Source organism: Aethalodelphis obliquidens, unplaced genomic scaffold, assembly GCF_003676395.1.
Source record: "Aethalodelphis obliquidens isolate GAN/ISIS:26980383/991018 unplaced genomic scaffold, ASM367639v1 scaffold70, whole genome shotgun sequence".
Taxonomy (NCBI): domain Eukaryota; kingdom Metazoa; phylum Chordata; class Mammalia; order Artiodactyla; family Delphinidae; genus Aethalodelphis; species Aethalodelphis obliquidens.
Window position 1 is genome coordinate 1374117 of NW_020838014.1, and position 23839 is coordinate 1397955.

The 23839-nt window shown below is 37.8% G+C and overlaps 1 protein-coding gene across 2 annotated transcripts in view; it reads right to left on the reverse strand.

Annotated features, from left to right (window-relative positions):
* LOC113611799 (monocarboxylate transporter 1) overlaps positions 1–23839 on the reverse strand; it is a 37213-nt gene that overhangs the window by 11122 nt on the left and 2252 nt on the right. Inside the window, exon 2 of one of the 2 annotated variants that reach the window (XM_027091158.1) lies at positions 6536–6796. The exons of the other annotated variant lie outside the window; for it this stretch is intronic. Coding sequence (XP_026946959.1) covers positions 6536–6752 — 217 coding nt within the window. The 5' untranslated portion in view covers positions 6753–6796. The remainder of the gene's footprint in view (positions 1–6535; positions 6797–23839) is intronic. 2 annotated transcript variants of the gene reach the window in all.

Genomic DNA, 23839 nt, shown 5'->3' on the forward strand with positions numbered 1-23839 from the left:
ATTAGGACATCTAAATTTAAAACAAAACAAAACAAAACTGTTCCCATTTACACCTAGATATCTCAGGTATTGAATTGAATGGAATGTCTTCTAGGGTTAACCGGGTTCTGTGCCTATACTGCTGTTTTGTGACAGCAAAACTATGAAAAAATGTTTGTAGAAGATTGTCAGATAATGGTCAAAACATTCTCAGGTTTAACAACATAAACCAGATTAAATCTCCTCAGCTAAAGAGATGCATACCAAAAAATCAGTTTTTCTTTAACATGAGAGAAGAAACCAAACAAAAGTGTAGTGTTAAAAGGATCACAAATAAAAAGATTTTATGCGTTTTCAAATACAAAAAAATCAAATGGCCTCTCCTTAGTTGCTACAAATAGGTATAAACTGTAATTCCCCTTTTCCAAAATAATTATGAGTCTTATCTAAAGCAAACAATGTTTTAAGAGCTGTAACACAACTCTTAGACTAACAATATTTGCTGATTACAAACAAATGACATTTGACATTCTCTGAATTTCATTTATTTATAATACTTATGTCCCTACTTCATGGCTCTGGACTTTGGAGATGACAACTTTGTTTACATGACACCATAACATGTCTGCCTTGTTAAGGCAGATGACTGCAAATAAGAAAGGGTCACTGCAATGCATCAGTAGGGAAGGGGACACAAGAAGAACTAATATTTGAACTTGCAGCTAGTGAGAACCAAGTTTTGAATCCAGCCCATTTTCTCCCCATTACATATGTATTTTTGGAACTACAGTTCCAAAGTTATAAAGCAGAAGACATACAAATCAAGTTTCTCTTCTATTAGCACAGTAAATTCTGACTTTATTCTGTAGTAAGTCTATTTTTAAAAACAGACACAGAATGCACATATTCAGAATATACTACTGATCATATGTTGACATATTTTATTTCTATAAACACTATGAAAAATTCTGCATTACTCATATTCTAGTGCTACTATATTCAGAGTTGCAGTATGGTACACTATGATTAAAAGGACAGGCTCTGGCCCCAAGGAACCCAATTTCAAATTATGGTATGTATATTCAAACTGTGGTATGTATATATGTATACATACATATAATAAACATGCAAGAAGGAATGAAAGCTTTTGATATCCTAGTATTTGAGGACCAATTCTCTCTAAGGGGCTGGTCAAGAAATGACTGTGGGAGAGACTTCAGGCTCAACCAAGGATGTGTATAAACAAGTTCTCATTGAACTTCTAAGTCACTTCATGAAAATATTAGGCCACAGCTGCTTTAGAAATAATTTGAATTTACAGCTTGTGTGTGATGAAAGAATTAAATACTGAAAGAATATTCATGAAATATGTCCATATAAATTAGGCATTAAACAGATTTTTGTATAGTCAGAATTACAAAGATAAAAAAATACTGCCACACTGTTGACTCTGTGAAGTAGAAGTTAATGCTGTAAAGTCTACAGTATTTTAAGTTCTAAACTAGGAATGTTACGATGACATTACTGTGGAACTGAAAATATGTGAATTTATACTTTCATTTTTTAAAATTAATTTTTATTGGAGTATAGTTGCTTTACAGTACTGTACAGCAAAATGAATCAGCTCTACGTATACATATATCCCCTCTTTTTTGGATTTCCTTCCCATTTAGGTCATCACAGAGCACCGAGTAGAGTGAGTTCCCTATGCCATACAGTAGGTTCTCATTAGTTATCTATTTTATACATAGTTTCAATAGTGTATATATGTCAATCCCAATCTCCCAATTCCTCCGCCCCCCTCCTACTTTTCTTTGGTTGAGAGTCCACCTGCCGATGCAGGGGACAAGGGTTCAGTCCGGGAAGATCCCACATGCCACGGAGCAGTTAAGGTCCGTGAGCCATGGCCGCCGAGCCTGCACGTCTGGAGACTGTGCTCCGCAACGGGAGAGGCCACAACAGTGAGAGGCCCGCGTACCGCAAAAAAAAAAAAAAAAAAAAAAAAAAAAAAGGAAAACCTCAAACAAAAACCAAGAGTAAGTAACTAAGATCTTCTCCTTTAAAAATATACTTTAACAAGTATCAGTATATATCTGTGAACCAAAGCACATGGAGGGAGGGAGGGAGGCAGGGAGGAAGGAAAACTTAACCCTAAACCACTCACAACTCAAAACATATTATTGTTGAGGGTGTGGCCGAAATGTACAAGTTAAAGAATTAAGGCAGTTTTAAATATAATTCTTATGGGGTCATACCACCTAAGAGCCAAACAAAACAAAATAACCCATTTAGTAAAAATTATGCCACAAGGCTCTTGATATGCAATTTATCTTTCAGAGTTATTTCAGGAAGAATGGCCCCAATTAGCTATCATTAAAAATAGAGAGGGGTACAGTTTGTAGGCCTATTATAACACAAATTCAGAGAAATGTGCTAGTTATCTCTGGGTGAGGACAAAGAAGGAACTGTTTTCCCAAAAGAAAGTGTCATGTGCAATTAGCACAACTGACATCACTTACTTCTGATGCAAAATGCCAGCGGCTCTCAAGCTCTTGCTCTTAGAATTGCAGCATGTGAACCTCTTGTTTGTAATCAGCTTAAAGGTACACTGAGCACCTGGAGTACCTCTGGATAATATTTACGCCAATTTCTTCAAGCCATCAGTCAAAACCTGATTAGAAATCCTGGCAGATCAAGTTCAGAGCCTCCAAAATTATTGGTTCTCAGAAGCTAGAAAATGTCCAAAATCCCTTTTGATTTCTCTGGGCTCAGGAAAAAAAAGTAAGTACTATAATTTAGCACTTACATTCTTTTAAAAAGCACTTAATTTTACAATAGACAAAACAGGCATACGTTCAAAATTTTAAAGGCACAAAAAACTTACCCATTTTTCTGTGCAATGAGATTAAGCACAGACTTCAAATACTTATTCCTGTTTCATGAGATTACATTATTGTCTCAAAAGGATTACAAGCTTCCTAAGGGCAGGGATCAAGATCAGTGTTCTCTATCACTCACACCTAGCCTAGTGAGGACTCTGTGCATCCGGCTTAATAAATATTGGTTGAATCTGCCACCAGATTAGAAGCCTAAACTAAGGTTTTACAGTTGAATTGCAGAATCTTTATACTGGGCTTTTAAAGAGCTCATGTGAAAATAATCTGAGGCACTAAATTATGATTAAAAAAGTGAAAGCTTAGCTAAATAAGCAACATGAAACCCTGTCAATCCCAAACGATAAATACACTTAACTTTCGAATCTCTGCTAACTAAGCAACTACATATTTTATTATTATAGGAGGTTTTTTTTTTTTTTTTTTTAACATCTTTATTGGGGTATAATTGCTTTACAATGGTGTGTTAGTTTCTGCTTTATAACAAAGTGAATCAGTCATACATAAACATATGTTCCCATATGTCTTCCCTGTTGCGTCTCCCTCCCTCCCACCCTCCCCATCCCACCCCTCCAGGCTGTCACAAAGCACCGAGCCAATATCCCTGTGCCATGCGGCTACTTCCCACTAGCTATCTACCTTACTGCGTTTGTTAGTGTGTATATGCCCATGACTCTCTCTCGCCCTGTCACAGCTCACCCTTCCCCCTCCCCATAACCTCAAGTCCGTTCTCTAAGAGGTCTGCGTCTTTATTCCTGCTTTACCCCTAGGTTCTTCATGACATTTTTTTCTTAAATTCCATATATATGTGTTAGCATACGGTATGTCTTTTTCTTTCTGACTTACTTCACTCTGTATGACAGACTCTAGGTCTATCCACCTCATTACAAATAGCTCAATTTCGTTTCTTTTTATGGCTGAGTAATATTCCATTGTATATATGTGCCACATCTTCTTTATCCATTCATCCGATGACGGGCACTTAGGTTGTTTCCATCTCCGGGCTATTGTAAATAGAGCTGCAATGAACATTTTGGTACATGACTCTTTTTGAATTTTGGTTTCCTCAGGGTATATGCCCAGTAGTGGGATTGCTGGGTCATATGGTAGTTCTATTTGTAGTTTTTTAAGGAACCTCCATACTGTTCTCCATAGTGGCTGAACCAATTCACATTCCCACCAGCAGTGCAAGAGTGTTCCCTTTTCTCCACACCCTCTCCAGCATTTATTGTTTCTAGATTTTTTGATGATGGCCATTCTGACTGGTGTGAGATGATATCTCATTGTAGTTTTGATTTGCATTTCTCTAATGATTAATGATGTTGAGCATTCTTTCATGTGTTTGTTGGCAGTCTGTATATCTTCTTTGGAGAAATGTCTATTTAGGTCTTCTGCCCATTTTTGGATTGGGTTGTTTGTTTTCTTGTTATTGAGCTGCATGAGCTGCTTGTAAATTTTGGAGATTAATCCTTTGTCGGTTGCTTCATTTGCAAATATTTTCTCCCATTCTGAGGGTTGTCTTTTGGTCTTGTTTATGGTTTCCTTTGCTGTGCAAAAGCTTTGAAGTTTCATTAGGTCCCATTTGTTTATTTTTGTTTTTATTTCCATTACTCTAGGAGGTGGGTCAGAAAGGATCTTGCTTTGATTTATGTCATAGAGTGTTCTGCCTATGTTTTCCTCTAAGAGTTTGATAGTTTCTGGCCTTACATTTAGGTCTTTAATCCATTTTGAGCTTATTTTTGTGTATGGTGTTAGGGAGTGATCTAATCTCATACTTTTACATGTACCTGTCCAGTTTTCCCAGCACCACTTATTGAAGAGGCTGTCCTTTCTCCATTGTACATTACTGCCACCTTTATCAAAGATAAGGTGTCCATATGTGCATGGGTTTATCTCTGGGCTTTCTATCCTGTTCCATTGATCTATCTTTCTGTTTTTGTGCCAGTACCATACCGTCTTGATGACTGTAGCTTTGTAGTATAGTCTGAAGTCAGGGAGCCTGATTCCTCCAGTTCCTTCTTTCGTTCTCAAGATTGCTTTGGCTATTCGGGGTCTTTTGTGTTTCCATACAAATTGTGAAATTTTTTGTTCTAGTTCTGTGAAAAATGCCAGTGGTAGTTTGATAGGGATTGCATTGAATCTATAGATTGCTTTGGGTAGTAGAGTCATTTTCACAATGTTGATTCTTCCAATCCAAGAACATGGTATATCTCTCCATCTATTTATATCATCTTTAATTTCTTTCATCAGTGTCTTATAATTTTCTGCATACAGGTCTTTTGTCTCCTTAGGTAGGTTTATTCCTAGATATTTTATTCTTTTTGTTGCAATGGTAAATGGGAGTGTTTTCTTGATTTCACTTTCAGATTTTTCATCATTAGTATATAGGAATGCCAGAGATTTCTGTGCATTAATTTTGTATCCTGCTACTTTACCAAATTCATTGATTAGCTCTAGTAGTTTTCTGGTAGCATCTTTAGGGTTCTCTATGTATAGGATCATGTCATCTGCAAACAGTGACAGCTTTACTTCTTCTTTTCCAATTTGGATTCCTTTTATTTCCTTTTCTTCTCTGATTGCTGTGGCTAAAACTTCCAAAACAATGTTGAATAATAGTGGTGAGAGTGGGCAACCTTGTCTTGTTCCTGATCTTAGTGGAAATGCTTTCAGTTTTTCACCATTGAGGATGATGTTTGCTGTGGGCTTGTCATATATGGCCTTTATTATGTTGAGGGAAGTTCCCTCTATGCCTACTTTCTGCAGGGTTTTTATCATAAATGGGTGTTGAATTTTGTCAAAAGCTTTCTCTGCATCTATTGAGATGATCATATGGTTTTTCTCCTTCAATTTGTTAATATGGTGTATCACGTTGACTGATTTGCGTATATTGAAGAATCCTTGCATTCCTGGAATAAACCCCACTTGATCATGGTGTATTATCCTTTATAGGAGGTTTTGACTTTTACATGTTAAATTGTGTTTTGATGTTCCAAGGCAAACAAACAAACAAACAAACCCACAGTATTTTAAATGATATTAAGGTAAGCAACGTACTCTCCACATTTCCTTCACAACATGTCAAAGAAAACAGAAAGGGAAAAAATGATAAAACTTAAGTTTAAGATGAAGCTGAAATGCTTTAGGACTAATTATATCACAAGGAACAAAACAAGGAGGATTTTTATCCAGTTCTTTAATTCTAACACTATGAAAAGATTTTACCTGAGACTTTGAACTGTGCTATTCAGGTTAGCCCGATTTACTTTAATTCTCCCAACATCAATTTTTTAAAATCTTTATTTACACTTATACCTCAAGAGTCTAGCAGAGAGCAATAAGAAAAATAAGTTGTGCACATGTCATTTTTCTGAGAGTTTAAAAAATTTTTTTTTCCCCTCTGAGAGCTTTTTTAAGTTCAATGATACGGAATTGGAACAAATCCTCACAATTTCTTATTTCTGTTTCGGAATACTATAGTGCAACAAACAAAGCAAGAGTTGTCATTGTTAACAAGAATAAAAAATGTGACTCTAAACATAAAGCTCTGAGAAATACCATTTCAAAACACCTCACCGAATAAAACATTTTTTTTTAAGTTACCTAAAACAGAGCATCTGGTTGCTTAATGAAAATTAAAACAGCAGGCCTTAGTGGGTACTTACCTCCACCATACATGACAGCCAACATGATGGAAGATATCCATGACACTTCACTGGTGGTGGCGTTGAATATACCTTCAATTTCTTTGAAGAACACAGTAATAGATTTGGGAAACGCATAGGAGAAGCCAATGGAAATGAAAGCTCCAACTACCACTGCCCATCCCCAGCCTCCATCTGGGGGGGTGTATCCAACTGGACCTCCAACTGCCGGTGGCATTTTAAGTGTAGATAAATCCCAAAATGCAGTTCAAATCCAAATATCTAAAAGATACAAAATTTAAATAAAATGTCAGCAATAAAACACTCCCACCTAGCATTCCCAACAACAAAGCACCCCTCAAGTAACTGAACTATTTTTCAACGTTACTTGGCCAATATACATTATCTTCTAAGGACGTTATCAGAAAAAGAGACTTCAGAGACATGATATTGTCCACATTTTTTAGTAGCTTAAAGGAAAACAGCTCCTCACCATTTAAGAAACCATAACTGAAACAAATCCTTTTCAATAAATGTAGCCTTTGTATTTCAAATAAGCCTTCTTGTCTTAGCAGTTAATATAATTCCTCAAATTACTAATAACTAAATAAGTAAATAAATGTCTTATTTGACTATCTGCTTGCAAAATTCACATAACACATACCCTACAAAAGTTTCAGGTTTTAATACAGGCTTTGTAAGTTTTTCCCTTTTCCCATGTATTCTACAATACTGACTTTCTCTTACTAATATGCTGACTTAAAAGTAATAGGAAGGAGGTACCTGACTCACTAGATATGTAGCAATTTACAAAATAAAAGATCATTCTGAACACATAAGAATTTCATTTAATGACCTGGAAAATTATTTCAGAAAAGTTTCCTTTTATCTAACTTCCTTGGTTAAACTCCTAAACAACGCAACTAATCAATACAGTTGAACTCACAAGTTGAACTATAATGTCAAAAGATGGTAGTTTCAAATCAAAGATTATCCCGTTTTCTTGAAGCCACCTAGTACTAATGAATAGCAAGGTTAGAAAAAGAAACTTCCTGTTAGATTATGAACAGGGAGAAGATGGGAATGTTTGTTTGATAGTAGCCTTACCTATTTTCTCATGAAGGTCTCCTTTAATTTATTCAAAGCCAACTTCCACCCTATACTATAACTCATCCTACAACAGTATGTTAGCATGTCCATTTCAAATTATCTCCACTCAGACTGTATTATACAATAAATAAATACAGGTCACAGATGACAAACTCACTCTTGGCTACAGCATTCTTTAGTCTAAAACACAAATCCTAATTTCATAGTGTAGGAGTCATCTCCTAAATACTGTTCCTTCCAATCCATCTGAACACTTCAAATATGATTTAAGACACTGGACATTGTAGGGGTGGGAAGAAGACAGTCCCAAAGGGAAGTTTCCCTAAAGGCAAGGATATAGGTTTCATCACTTCTACTCAACATTGTACTAAAGTTTCTAGTCAGTTTGTGCAGGCAAGGAAAAGAAATAAAAGGCATAAAGACTAGAAAGGAAGAAGTAAAGCTGTCTTCATTCACAGAAGACATAATTGTCTATGTAGGTAATTCTAAAGAATATACAAAAAAAGGTACTAGAACTAAAAATGAACTAGATCTCAGGACACAAGACCAATAAATAGAAATCAACTCTATAAGCCAGGAAAGAACAATCAGAATTTGAAATTAAAAAAAACACTGAACAAAACATTTACAACAGGACCAAAAAACTGAACAGGGATAAATCTGATGTGTAAGATGTGTACACTGAAAACTACAAAATATTACTGAGAAATTAAACAACTAAATAGATAACCCACCCCTATGATTTGAAAAAATCAAAATTTAGGCAAAGATTTCTGAAGGCACATGGCACCATGTTAATTAAAAAGTTTCTAAATTGGGGTTTCCCTGGTGGCGCAGTGGTTAAGAATCCACCTGCCAATGTAGGGAACACAGGCTCAAGCCCTGGTCCTGGAAGATCCCGCATGCTGCAGAGCGACTAAGCCCGTGCGCCACAACTACTGAGCCTGTGCTCTAGAGCGTGTGCGCCACAACTACTGAAGCCCACGTGCCTAGAGCCTGTGCTCTGCAACAAGAGAAGCCACCGCAATGAGAAGCCCATGCACTGCAATGAAGAGTAGCCCCCGCTCGCCGCAACTAGAGAAAGCCTGCGTGCAGCAACAAAGACCCAACACAGCCACAAACACACAAAAAGTTTATAAATTGAATTTCAAGCTACAGATTGGGAGAAAGTATATACAAATCATATATCCAAGAAAAGACATGTCCAGAATATGAAAAGAACTTTTATGGCTTAATAGCAAAAAGACAAACAACACAATTAAAAAATGTGCAAAAGATTTGAAAAGATACTTTACCTAAGAAGTACATGAAAAAATGCTAAAAATTGTTATTCGTTTGTGAAATATAAATTAAAATCCTAATAGAGATACTAATATATCTCTATTAGAATGACCAAATTTCAGACTGATAATACCAACACTTGGTAAGGACATGAAGCAAACGGAACTCCTGTATTGCTGGTGGTAACTCAAAATGATACAGCCAAGTTGGAAAACATTTTGGCAGCTCCTTATGAAGTTAAATATACATTTAACATGTGACCCGGTCATTTCTAGGTATTATCCAAGAGAAATGAAAATATAGATCTTCACAAAGACGTATATAAGAATTCTCTAGTAGCTTTATTCATAATGGCCCAAACTGAAAACCCAAATGTCCATAAACAAATGAATGGATAAACAAATCATGGTATAGCCATACAATGGAACATTACTCAGCAATAAAAAGGAACCAACTACCAACACATGCAAGAACATGGATAAATCACAAACGCATTATGTTAAGTGAAAAAAAGCTAGACATGAGCCTACATTAAGTTCTAGGAAAGGCAAAATTATAGTACTAGAAAACAGATTGGAGGTTGGGGAGAGGAGGCTGACTGCAAAGGGGTTTCAAGAGAACTTGATTTTGGTCATGGAAATGCTCTATTATTATGGTTATGGCAGTAATTATTCATCGAATTGTATATCTTAAATTGGCACATTTTATTGTATGTGAATCATACCTCAATACAGCTGATCAAAACAAAAAATATAATCAAGGACAGTGTCAAGGAGGATAAACTCTGGTGGCACAGGGAGATAATACAGAAGGAAAAGAAGATGGCAGGCAAATTCCTCTGTCTTGCCTATCTGGATGGTTAAAAGAAAGAATAGGAAAAGGAAGAGGACAAAGAAGAGGAGAGATGACTCTCTTCTGAGAATTCACAACTACAGGCCTGCGTGAGCTTATGCTTGGCACGGGAACATCTGTGGGAAACCTCCATTGTTCTTCCAGAGATATATATGTTCGATTTTGATAGCAAAGATTTCCCACAGACAAAGCTCTGCCAAGTATAAGCTGACAATCTAAATTTTCAAAACACACCAAGAATCAATTAATCATGAGTGAAGTAAAACCAATCCAACGCAGCCAGAACTATAGACATTGGATATGGATACTTAAAATGATTAAAAGCATGAAACAAGGCATTAAATGAAAACACACACACACAAAATACTATAAAAAGACTAGTTAATTTGAAACAGAACTTCTAGAAATGAAAAGTATATTCAACAAAATTAATACGTTAACCAGCAGACTGAACATAGCTGGGAAGAAACACAATGAACTGGAGGATGGGTTTGAAGAAAATAAAATTCAGGGAGACCTTTATTCTGAAGCTAGGAGAAAGGTTTAGAGACATGGAGTTTAGAATGGGAGGATCTGGCAAACATCTAATGGGACTTTGGAAGAAGAGAACAGAGAAAGTAGGGAAGAGACAATTTTCAAGAGTTAATGGCTAAGTATATTTCAGACTTGATGAATAATATGAACTACAGTTTAAGGAAATCTAACAAGCCAGAGAAAAATCTTAAAAAAACACTATTGAGAAAACACAGATTATAAAACTAACAGATAATCACACCGACAAAACAGAATTCCCATCAATTTTGAAAAACTCTCAGCCACCATATATTCAAATATTGATTCTTCACCATTCCCTCTTTCCACTCCTCTGAGACTCCAACTGAATGTGGGTTGTCCAGATGGAATAAGGGCCTGCCTTTTCTAATATTTCTGCTTAACCCCTGTCACGAGACTCTTTCTCTCTGGGACTATGTATTCTGGAATGTTCCCTCCTTTGGGGGCCCCAGAGATTTTTACAGCCTGTGGCAGTGAACCACAGTTAAGAACTGGGATAAATGAGAGCTATACTTTCCTTGTGTAGTGGATCTAAGGGCTTTTGGATAAAGCAAATTAGAAAAGGAGAAGCAGAAGACCTCAGGCCTCTATTCTCAGGAGAGATGATGTTTAGTTAAGGGTATCTGAATCTGAGAATCTGGAGAATAATTCCATTAAAAATATAACCCAGTTGAAAGAGTAAAGACCTCGTCCTAGGGCATTTCACTTACCTATGATTCAGGTGGGACAAAAATATTTACATGTTGACGCTTCCTTAAATTTCTACTGTAATGAATATAAATAAAAGCTATTTAACAGCTCAGTTCTGCTGAAGGAAACAGTCTGGATGCTAAAATTATGTTAAACAGAACGGCTCAAGGCATTAATTTTGAGTTTTTCCTTCATCTAATTATGAAAAAAGAGAAAAGCACTTGAAATTTTTCAACCAAAGAACCACTAAAAAGATTACTTTGCCTCAGAATGTTTGCACACACGGAGAGAGACACCCACACACAGACGGTAGAGCTGCTTAACACACCAAGCTCTGACTCCAACGGCTAATACGTGCTGGACGTGATTAAACTTTGAGCTTCGCTGCCAGCTATGATTTGTCCCAGTTAGTTACAGCAGTTACAATTTTTAGTCTCTAAGACTTGTCTCATCAAGTTAATAATACCTTATTCCATAGTATAAAACTTAAGATTTAAAACTTGAAGAAGCTTTAAAAAGATTCATTAGGAAATAAAAAGTATAAGAAACAAGATTATCCAAATTTCAAAAGAACACTTCAAAAAACCAGACGTGGATTCAAATACAGTTCTGCCACCATCCAACAAATGGCTGTCCTTCCTAACTTAAAAATTCTGATGGTACCTAACAGAAAGTGTGTAATGTCATTATCTAAACACACTATTTTCTTTTAAACTGACCAAATCTCAGCTATAAACAAAAGGGTTCATTCAGAAAGTAAATTATGTGAGCAGGCCCCCTGGCACAGTATTCAGAGCCCCACTGAGAAGAAGGAATACTCAAGTCCAGAGGCTAAAAGAGATTAAAGTTTAATATTTTAAACCTTACGATGTGCACAGTAGCCTTCCTATTAGCTTAGCTATTATTTTATGACTCTCTAGTATTTGCCTGAAAGCGACAGGAAGATTTTTTTGAAAAGTGATAGGGTATATACGTCAACGCTACTGTCTTAGTCCCAGCTTCCCCTTCCCACCCTGTGTCCTCAAATCCGTTCTCTCTCTGCATCTTTATTCCTGTCCTGCCACTAGGTTCATCAGTACCGTTTTTTTAGATTCCATATATGTGCGTTAGCATATGTTTTTTTCTCTTTCTGACTTACTTCACTCTGTATAACAGACTCTAAGTCCATCCACCTCATTACAAATAAGTCAATTTCGTTCCTTTTCATGGTTGAGTAATATTCCATTGTATATATGTGCCACATCTTTATCCATTCATCTGTCAATGGACACTTAGGTTGCTTCCATGTCCTGTCTATTGTAAATAGTGCTGCAATGAACATTGTGGTACATGTATCTTTTTGAATTACGGTTTTCTCAGGGTATATGCCCAGTAGTGGGGTTGCTGGGTCATATGGTGATTCTACTTTTAGGTTTTTTTTTTTAATTAGTTTATTTATTTTGGGGGGTACGCGGGCCTCTCACTGTTGTGGTCTCTCCCATTACGGAGCACAGGCTCCAGATGCGCAGGCCCAGCAGCCATTGCCCACGGGGCCCAGCGGCTCCGCGGCACACGGGATCCTCCCGGGCCGGGGCACGAACCCACGTTCCCTGCATCGGCAGGCGGACTCCCAACCACTGCGCCACCAGGGAAGCCCTAGTTTTTTAAGGAAGCTCCATACTGTTCTCCATAGTGGCTGTATCAATTTGCATTCCCACCAACAGTGCAGGAGGGTTCCCTTTTCTCCACACCCTCTCCAGAATTTATTGTTTCTAGATTTTTTGATGATGGCCATTCTGACCAGTGTGAGATGATACCTCATTGTAGTTTTGATTTGCATTTCTCTAATGATTAGTGATGTTGAGCATCTTTTCATGTGTTTGTTGGCAATCTGTATGTCTACTTTGGAGAAATGTCTGTTTAGGTCTTCCGCCAATTTTTGGATTGGGTTGTTTGGTTTTTTGATATTGGGCTGCATGAGCTGCTTGTATATTTTGGAGATTAATCCTTTGTCAGTTGCTTTGTTTGCAAATATTTTCTCACATTCTGAGGTTGTCTTTTGGTCTTGTTTATGGTTTCCTTTGCTGTGCAAAAGCTTTTAAGTTTCATTAGTTCCCATTTGTTTATTTTATTTCCATTACTCTAGGAGGTGGGTCAAAAAGGATCTTGTGGTGATTTATGTCATAGTGTTGTGCCTATGTTTTCCTCTAAGAGTATTATAGTGTCTGGCCTTACATTTATGTCTTTAATCCATTTTGAGTTTATTTCTGTGTATGGTGTTAGGGAGTGTTCTAATTTCATTCTTTTACATGTAGCTGTCCAGTTTTCCCAGCACCACTTGTTGAAGAGGCTATCTTTTCTCCATTGTATATTCTTGCCTCCTTTGTCACTACCAAATGTAAAATAGATAGCTAGTGGGAAGCTGCTGCATAGCACAGGGAGATCAGCTTGGTGCTTTGTGACCTAGAGGGCTGGGACAGGGAGGGTGGGAAGGAGGCTCAAGAGGGAGGGGATATGGGGATATATTGTATACATATAGCTAATTCACTTTGTTGTACAGCAGAAACTAACACAACACTGTAAAGCAATTATACTCCAATAAAGGTATTTTTTAAAAAAAGAATTAAAGGAGGTACAGTGCCTGTCAAAAAAAAAAAGTGATAAAGAACAATGGGAAACAATAAATAACCCTAACTTTTCTTAACAATGATGGTGGTGACAAGAACCACCTTCTAGATTTTCTGATTTCTCTCCTTTTCTCATAAGTATCAGGAATTGTGCAAGTAAACATCTGGAAAAACCAAAGTTGAGCTCCCTACCCCACATGCTCTGCCCCTACTCCAGAATAGTTGGAAATAGTATTCATTATGTTCTCTATACTTTTCTCCATCAACATTTAAAACAAAGCCACTGTCATTTCCTAAAATGACAATGGCCAGTATGTGAACTTAAAAGAAGCAGAAAGCATCTAAAATCAATTATCTGAAAAGAAGTTGTTACTAAGTGTAGACCAGTTTTAGGTTTCAAATTCACATGGAGGAAATTCCCTGGTGGCGCAGTGGTTAGGAATCCACCTGCCAATGCAGGGGACACAGGTTCGAGCCTTGTTCCGGGAATATCCCACATGCCCCGGAGCAACTAAACCCGTGCGCCACAACTACTGAGCCTGCGCTCTAGAGCTCACGTACCACAACTACTGAGCCCGTGAGCCAAAATTACTGAAGCCCGCGCACCTAGAGCCCATGCTCTGTAACAGAGAAGCCACCTGCAATGAGAAGCCTGCGCACCACAAGGAAGAGTAGTCCCCGGTCGCCGCAACTAGAGAAAGCCCGAGCACAGCAATGAAGACCCAATGCAGCCAAAAATAAATAAATTTAAAAAAACCTCACATGGACACATTCAAATCCAGAAAGGCTGATTTACTGAAGCTATTGGTGCTGAAGTAGCTAATTTACTGCTCTTTATAACTGGTCTTAGTCCAGCTTCATGGCTTTCAGAACCATTTGCCCCAAGGTAAATCACATGATTCAAGGTCTAGGAAAATTCCTTCTTTTGCCTTCTTTTCCATTTTGAAATTGAATAAAATGAAGAAAACAAATTTTAAAAAAACCCCACAAACAAGCAGAAGGTACTAATGAAAATGAGACAGGAGGGAAGGTGGCAGGGCACAAACTTTTTTTTTTTTGCTGTAAGATCTAAGTTTCCTGACCAAGGATCAAACCTGGGTACTGGCAGTGAAAGCCCCGAGTCCTAACCACTGGACCACCAGGGAATTCCCAGGGCACAACTTTTAAAAGAATGTCATAGCCATTCAGGACAAAAACTGATTCGGCCCAAGATGGCAGAAGATTCAACTTCCAGTGGGCCTGGAGCATCATTATACGCTCACTGTAATACATTAGCACATGCTACATGACACACCCACAGGCACCAGGACAGTTCCAAGGCCGACCATAAAAGGCTAAAAAATGGGCAGTGGCCCAATTCCTGGAAATCCCTGCCCCTTCCCACCCAAATAATTGGAATAATCAATCCTCCCACTGGTTAGCCTATGACATTACCCAGTCCATAAAAACTAACAACCCCATAACCCAGGGCTGCTCTCACCTTCTGAGATGGCCCACGCTCTGTGGAATGTGTTGTAGAGTGCGTATGTCCCAGGGCTGCTCTTGCCTTTTGAGATGGACCACATTCTGTCTATGGAATGTGTGTCTCCCAGGGCTTCTCACCTTCTGAGATGGCCCACACTGTCTACGGAGTGTGTATCTCCTTAAATAAATCTGCTTTCCTACTTAGTTCTGGAGCAGAGCCTCTTGCCTGCCTGCTTGTGTCCTTCCAAGCATTCTATATTTAATAAATCTACTTCTTGCCTATCACTTTGCCTCTCGCTTAATTCCTTCTGCACTGAAACATAAAAATCCTCAGCTTCATCAAGTCCTGGGACCAGGTGCGTGGTTTCAGTTGAGAGACTGTGGATTTGAGTACCCTCCTGAGCCAGAGCTTGTGGGTTCAAGTCCCAGCTGAGAGGTACGATCGGGTTCGAGTCCCAATCTGAGGTGTGCAGTTTCCAAAGGAGAAATATAACTACTCTAACTGGTTAGGCAAACACTTGGCAGTTTTGAAATGCATGATTCTGATCAAATGGCATACGAAGAACTTAAAGAAATGTAAACTTGGAGTAAAAAAAAAAAGAAACAAAAAGAAAAAAAAAATCACCTATTGTTGCACATATGGGTTATTATTATTATTTTGCGGTACGCGGGCCTCTCACTGTTGTGGCCTCTCCCGTTGCAGAGCACAGGCTCCGGACGCTCAGGCTCAGCGGCCATGGCTCACGGGCCCAGCCGCTCCGCGGCATGTGGGACCTTCCCAGACCGGCGCAGGAACCCGTGTCCCCTGCATCGGCAGGCAGACTCTCAACCACTGCGCCATCAGGGAAGCCCTACTTTTTTTTCTTCTATAAAAACTACCATGGTGGGACTTCCTGGGCAGTCCAGTGGTTAAGATCTTGCCTTCCAATGTGGGGGTGTGTGGATTCAATCCCTGGCCGGCGAGCTAAAATCCCACATGCCTCACGGTCAGAAAACAAAACATAAAACGGAAGCAATATTGTAACAAATTCAATAAAGACTTTAAAAATGGTCCACATCAAAAAAAAAAACAAAAAAAACCTACTGCGGTGAACTAGAAATTTAGGACAGATTTTTAGATATGGAATTTCTGCAAAATTCAAAGGCTTTTGATTCATATTGTAAAAAATAAAAAGAGCCTATTTTTCCTCTTTCATTGTATTTTGTGGTAAAAACACTTTAAACTAAGAATCATACCAATATTCAGAACTCTGAGAACAGTGTATGTCAACAATGGTAAGGTTTATTTTAATACAGACAATAACATTACATTTTTTTCTACATTAAAAAGCAACTAATAGGGCTTCCCTGGTGGCGCAGTGGTTGAGAGTCCGCCTGCTGATGCAGGGGACACGGGTTCGTGCCCCAGTCCGGGAAGATCCCACATGCTGCAGAGCGGCTGGGCCCGTGAGCCATGGCCGCTGGGCCTGCGCGTCCGGAGCCTGTGCTCCGTAATGGGAGAGGCCACAACAGTGAGAGGCCAGCATACCGCAAAAAAAAAAAAAAAAAGCAGTTAATACTCCAATATAACTAGTCTGTGGATTATTTAGGGCTGAGCATTAATTAAAATCCTTGGGTAAAAGGTGGACACCTAGTCAAAGAAGTGGTAAATTCATTTTTACTTTTCACTGCAAATCCCTAACTTCCAGGGCACTATCCCACCTCAATGTGCGTGGTTAGGCACTTAGGCTAACCTCAAAGTCACACAACAGAGAAGCTAAAGTACTGTACATCTGTAATAGATTTTAGGAAATAGCAGCATAATTAACTAAAACAAAAACCATGAGATCAAGTTAGTTTAAGTGCTCTTTAACACTGGGGCTTACATATGGGGATAAGGAGGCAAATGAAGATGTCCAAAGATTAGAAAATAACTTCTATGGGGGAATTCCCTGGTGGTCCAGTGGTTAGGACTAGGTGCTTTCACTGTTGTGGCCTGGGTTCAATCCCTGGTCGGGGAACTAAGATCCCATAAGCCGTGCTGTGTGGCCTAAACAGACAAACAAACAAACAAACAAAGTTGTTTGCTCATTAAAAAAAAGTAACTTCTATGGATATTTCAAAGCTTTTTTTTAAAAATTGGAGTATAGTTGCTTTATCAAAGCTTTAAGAGAAGTTAGTAGAACCAATTCTTTATTACATCAGACACAACTAAAATGTATACTTACAAGAGGCACCAATGCTTTAGGATACCTTAGCGTTAAAGATCAATTCAGAAACTAACAAAAGCAAAAACAGTACAATTTTCTTCCAAATCCACATACTGATGTGACACAAGCATTTAGTAATTTGCAAAAATGAAATTATTTTTTCATTAACTGACAATACCATAATTATAAATTTATCTAATGCTAAGATTCTGTTCCAGCCCCCAATATCACTATTCTTTTTCTGAATATACCTTGCCACATGGAATTAATCCCCTCCATGACATTTTAACTCAAGGCTTCTTGGGTAGGATTCTGAAAACTCTAAGATAATAAGTTGCATATTTGTTTCTTCCTTTGTAAGTAACTATTTCCCTAATTAGCTTAGGTGTGTGCTTTTAGATCATGAATTAAGGACAGAGGCTATTGTTTCAACAACAACAACAACAAGCTAGGGAATTCCCTGACAGTCCATTGGCTAGGACCCCATGCTTTCACTGCAGTGGGCCGGGGTTCGATCCCTGGTCAGGAACTATGATCCCACAAGCTGTGCAGGGAGGCCAAAAAAAAGTAACAACCAACTAACCCCTCCCCCATGACCAAATGTTAGGATTCAAAGAATCTGACTCTCCCAGTTTTTGAGAAGTGTGGAAAAATATGAAACCAGAAAAAACCCTCCAGTGATGTTAAACTTTCTGGAACTCTAAGAAACACAGGCAGAAAGGTATTTTGTTTTGTTTTGCTTAAATAAAAGAAAAAAATTATGGAATACAACTTTCGGCACGGAACTTATCTGATTAGTATCACTTTCTGAGTTATTACTACACCAGCAGATTTTGCCTTCTTTAATGCTTCACTTTTGCCTGATTCTAGCAGATTAAAAAACTAGCTATTGTCCATGTTGAGACCAAGTCCTGTTCCCTTTCACATGTTAATTTATTTCTTGCTTGGGAAAGAGTTTCCAAATATAAAACCATTTCAAATTTATATAAAACATAAGAATGTGAGCAGTAGTGAATGAAGAAAGGGAAGTTGGAGGCTGTGTCCTCCAAAAGCAGGTTTTCCTTGGCAGAATTCCAGGCTATATTTTGGAATACCTGTATATGTTGTTTTCTACAGCAATGCAAATATATATTCAACAAATCAAGAGCTAAGTGGGCCATTTCAATTCATTAATATATGACCTACCATTTCAATTCATTAATATATGACCTATCCTCTTCCAAAATCTAAAGAAGAAATATAATAGGCTGAATTAAAATTACAAATAGATGTGATATCAAAACTGTGTCACTTATGTTACTTTGAATATAATCAATACTTGAATATAATTGGTGGTATTTCAGTTAGAATCTACTTCACTACCTATTCTGAAGCTTAATGGGGAGATTTACAATTCATTAAAAGGCAAACAACAAAGAAAGCTTTTCATTTTCTTGCAAAAGGCTAAGTTGAACTCAGAAAAAATTAACACTATACTTAGTTTCACATGAAAAACTTTTAAGTTTTGAAGACTAGAGGCAACACAGCAATATGCTGACATTTCATTTCAAAGCTTAATTCTCCTCCTAAAAGTTTCAAACCATATTTTTAAATACATATTTTTTCATCCCTTTCTAGTAATTTCTTATACACATAATTGTTTAATAAATATCCTTTGAATGAGCCTGAACTTCATTATTATGCTACCTTTGACCCTCATTATCTCAAAGAACTAAGTTGTTTTGTTTTCTTGTTTGTTTTATTAGTAACAGACAAACCACAAAAGAGTAAGTATTAAAACTGAGTACTGTTTGTCTGGCATTATTAAAGCATTATCCACCATTCTCAAATGTTTACTTGCAAAGCTTTTTAAGAATAGAGACTAAAGATATATCAAAAAGAAGTCAGCATTATTACCTCAAAATATACTGTAATTAAACTTAAATAGCCTTTTTAATTGCTGACTATATAAATCTGTGTTCTCGTTAAGATAATAATCAGTTCCTTTATTAGAAATACATAAGTTTCAGGGGCTTCCCTGGTGGCACAGTGCTTGAGAATCCGCCTGCTAATGCAGGGGACACGGGTTCGAGCCCTGGTCCGGGAAGATCCCACATACCGTGGAGCAAATAAGCCCCTGCACCACTACTGAGCCTGTGCACTCTAGAGCCTGTAAGCCACAACTACCAAGCTCACACTCCTAGAGCCCTTGCTCTGCAACGAGAGAAGCCACCGCAATGAGAAGCTCGCACTCGGCAAGGAAGAGTAGCCCCCGCTCGCCCCAACTAGAGAAAAAGCCCGCGCGCAGCAATGAAGACCCAACGCAGCCAATAAATAAATAAATAAACAAATAAATTTATATATCTATATAAAAAATACGTAAGTTTCAAATGAATGTTTTACTTTCCTGGAAACAGGTAATTTGTTAAACCACTCCTCTTCCCTCTACTACATCAAGTAAGTAGTTCTCTAGGTAATACAGTAAATACAAATAACATCATTACACAATCACAATAGATAAAAAGTGTAATAATAGTAAGTGTATTTCTAACCTACAGAGTAGGTATTTCAAACCTGAGATTCATCAACATCTTTAGGGGTTCCTCCAGTTGAGCAAAATAAAGGCCTGAATCTAATATACTGAGCTGCTGAAGACAAGATTTGAAGCAATTTTAAGCACATTTGCTGAAGCACCCAAAAGAGGGCAAGAAAATCCAAGTCACTGACGACATGCTTTATCCTATTTAAGTTATGGCCCTTAAAATAGAACTCCTTTGGAAACAGTAATTTTAAACATATACTTCCTAAATACAAGGGAAAATTATTCTGCCTTAATTTGTGAAAATCATTTTACTCTCCCTTAGCATATACACAAGCATTTTGTTCCCTCTCATTTGTGAGGTCAGAATTTATGATTTAGTACATAAAAGTCAAGGGCCAAAAAATTTACATAACTGTGACATCATGAGTTGTGTGCTGTGTTGCATCACAGGTTCTAGCTAACTTTACTCTCACAGAGGAACAGAAGTACAGGAGTTAGGAGCAGCAGTTCTTAGCTTTTCTGGTGCCACAGATTCCTTTAGCAGTGTGATAAAACCTATGAAGACTTTATCAGAATGTTTTTAAATGTATACAAAGGTATTATTGTCAAAACATTTAAAATTGGATATAATAATGTGATTTTTAAAGTACGAAATTAGATAAGATCTAGCAGTGGGTCTAATAACCACAGTAATTTCCAAGTAGTGATGAATTTGAACAATTTCAAGATAGCTGCAGCCGCTGTATCATGACATGAAAATATGTGATTTCCATTGGTGACAAAGTCACAGGTACTGCCAATACTACTATGGTTTGTTGCCTGCATTCGTAGTTGAAATAAATTCTAAATTTTACTTAGAGGTTAATGAAAAGATGTAATTTTTTCCCCAACCAAGTTCACAGACATTCCATCCAACATGGAGTATCAATCTGCAGATCCCAGGTTAAAACCTCTGATTGGGGAACAGAAGAGAAATTTAATAAAGTAAAAACTTAGCTTTCATTCTCAAAAGCTCAATAAGGCAATTTACAAAAGCTCTGTTAAGCTCTATTATTATCCAAGATAGTTTAACACACCAGAACTGTACCATCAGGCCTTCACTCAATAGTCTTCCGAAAGTTTATATAAGAGCAAAATCACAGGGAAGAAATATTTTTCAACAAATAATCAAATATGCAGCTTACAATGCCTGTGTATTTTGAGGAATTTCTCCTTTATATGAAGGCTAAATCATTGTAATCAAATAGGATTCAACATTATGAGTAGTTGTGAGCAGCAATAGGGGAGTGTGGACAACCAAAGGAGCTGGATCCTACTGTTTCTGCATAAAAGGTCAGTAGCAGTCTTCAATGGCTTAGCCCGTGCAGCCAGTCACACAGTCCTGGATGTGAACTCATGTAGCTATTGTGTATACTGTGGCCCCAGGAGAGAAATCACCATTTCTATAAGATCATTATTGCTCTTTTAATCACTTGTCTGCAAAGACACTATGGCTCAAACAGGTCACCTACACTAGTCTTCCTGCCATAAATCCATTATAAAATGGATCCTACAACCAAAAACAGAGAGGGAGAAAGAGGTGGGGGGAAGGAGAAGGGGAAGGGGAAGGGGAAGAGGAGGAAGAGGAGGGAGAAGAGGGAGAGGAGAGAGAGGGAGAAGTAAAAGAAAAAAATTAGAGGAAAAAAGCATGGAGAAAAATTTGTCAGGGCAAATTAAAGGATGAGTAACATAAAACTTAAAAGGCCACTGTACCAATCTAATAATGACAGCAGCCTAAATTAGGTAGCAGTAATAAGAATGAAAAAGGGGAGTAGAATAGGGTGGGAAGGAGTGGACAGGAGACAACAAAGGGGAGAAGGGGCTGGCACTTAATTGCATTTGGTAGAGTGGGGGCCCACTGGAGAACTATTAAACTGACTCAGATTTTAAGTTTGGCTACCTGGAGTAGTCAATCCCTGTCCTCAAGGAATTTAAAATCTGTAATCTGGTTACAGCTAGAGATTTAGATTTGGTTAGGGAGTGATTCTACCAGAAATTCCCCCAAAGCTATGGGAACAGATAAGCTCTTCAAGAAAGAACAAAGACCAAAAGAATCCCTACCAATTTAAGAACAGAAATTCTAAATATCCCAAATACTAAAAGCTATTCGAAACATTAACATCAAGTGCTAAAAAACAACCTAACAAAATATGTACTGGCTTTTTAAAGAGGATGTACCTTGTTACATTGAAATACATTTCTCCACAAAGAAAGTGTTGTGATCATATATGGTATTGTATTAAAGCACACAAACTTTTAACTTGTCCTTCCTATTCCAACTACCTCTCTTTTATAGAGGTATTCTAGCTAATCAATAATGAAGGAATGTTAGAATTAAAGGCACAATTAAATTATTGCCATTTGCAAACCACTAATGAAATAACGGAACGAGGCCATCAATGTAGCAGAATGAGGGACAACCAAACATCATATGCCTCCTGATGGAAAAATACACACCACCACCTATGAATTATATTTGCCCTCTCCACCATACCATGCCTCCTCTCAGAAATCCAACCTCAATCTATCTACAAATTTACAGAAAATACGAGGGATAGGAGAACATGTTAAACCTATACCAGAGGGACAGTCAACAAAATCCAGAATGAGGGAAACTGCAGAAAAAATAACCCGGTTCCATCAACAAGTAACTTACGAGGAAAATAAGAGAGAAAAGGGGAACCTGTAGTTTAAAAGACATACCAACCAAATGTAATTTGGATCCCAATCAAACAGACCACTTACTTTGAAACAATTTAGGAAAAATTGAATACTGCCTGGTTATTTGGTGATGTTAACGCTTAAAGGTGGGATAATGGTATTGTGGTTATGGTTTTTTAAGAGTCATATCTTCTAGAGATATACTGAAAATATTTACAGATGAAATGCATATCTATGTTTTGCTTCACAATAATCCAGTAGGGGGCAGCAGGGAGTAAGTAGGAGTACAGATGAAACAGTAATGGCTGTTTGAAACTTCAATTGGGTTTGAAACTTTCCATAATAAATTATTTAGAAGGGAAAAAAATCACTATCAATAACAGCAAAAACACAGAAAGGACAAAAATGGATTTGAGTCTTGTTTCTAACCCTTACAAGTCGAACAGCCCTGGGCTAGTCACACAACCTCTTAATGTCCACATTGGTTAAATGGATAAAAATAATAAACTCATTTGCTCAAGCCAGAAACCTGGGAGATATTTTTAACTTCTCTGGCTTCCCCAGTCTCCCACATCTGGTCTATCACTGAATCCTGTCTGTTCCCCTCTCTCTTCCATCTTCCCACTACTGTCCATCTTGTCCATCACTGTGGTCTAACAAAACTCCAACAGCCTCCCTCCAACCTATTGTCCACTTTGTATCCAGAGTGATATTCCTAAAATTCAAAATCTGATCATGCTATTCCCAGCCCCATTTAAAACCATTAAACTGCTTCATTTAGCTTCAAGACAGGAGCACTTCCTTAAGTTTTTTTTACCTAGTCCCTGCCCTATTTCCTTAAGATGACTAATAAGGCCTTTCATTATCTGATATTGTCTACTTCCATCTTTCCCCATTCTCTCTGCTCCCTCTTCATGCTTTAGCTTTGCTGAAATTCTATACGTTTTTCTAATGTACCCTGTACTGATTGTAGCTTTAGTACTCATGTCTGTAATGCTCTTTCCACTATCACTCCCTGGCCTAACTAGCTCCTATTCATCCTTCAATTCTCGGGTTAAATAGCATTTCCTCGGAGAGGCCTACCTTTGCTTCTATACTAAATTGGGAGTTTTCTCACACCTACATAATACAGTATTTGTTCCCAAAGGAACCTGTACTTCCTCGATCATATACTCAATACTTGTTTGTAAAGAGTACTTGTTCTGGTAATTATACATTTGTTTTCCAGTTACACCATAAACTCTGGGAGTGACAGGGCTAGAACTTGTTCATTGCTGAATCCTAGCTCTCTCTGAATCCTAGTGCCTGGCAGCCAATAATAAATCAAGTCGCATCTCCCTTGTCCTCTAACAAAATGAGA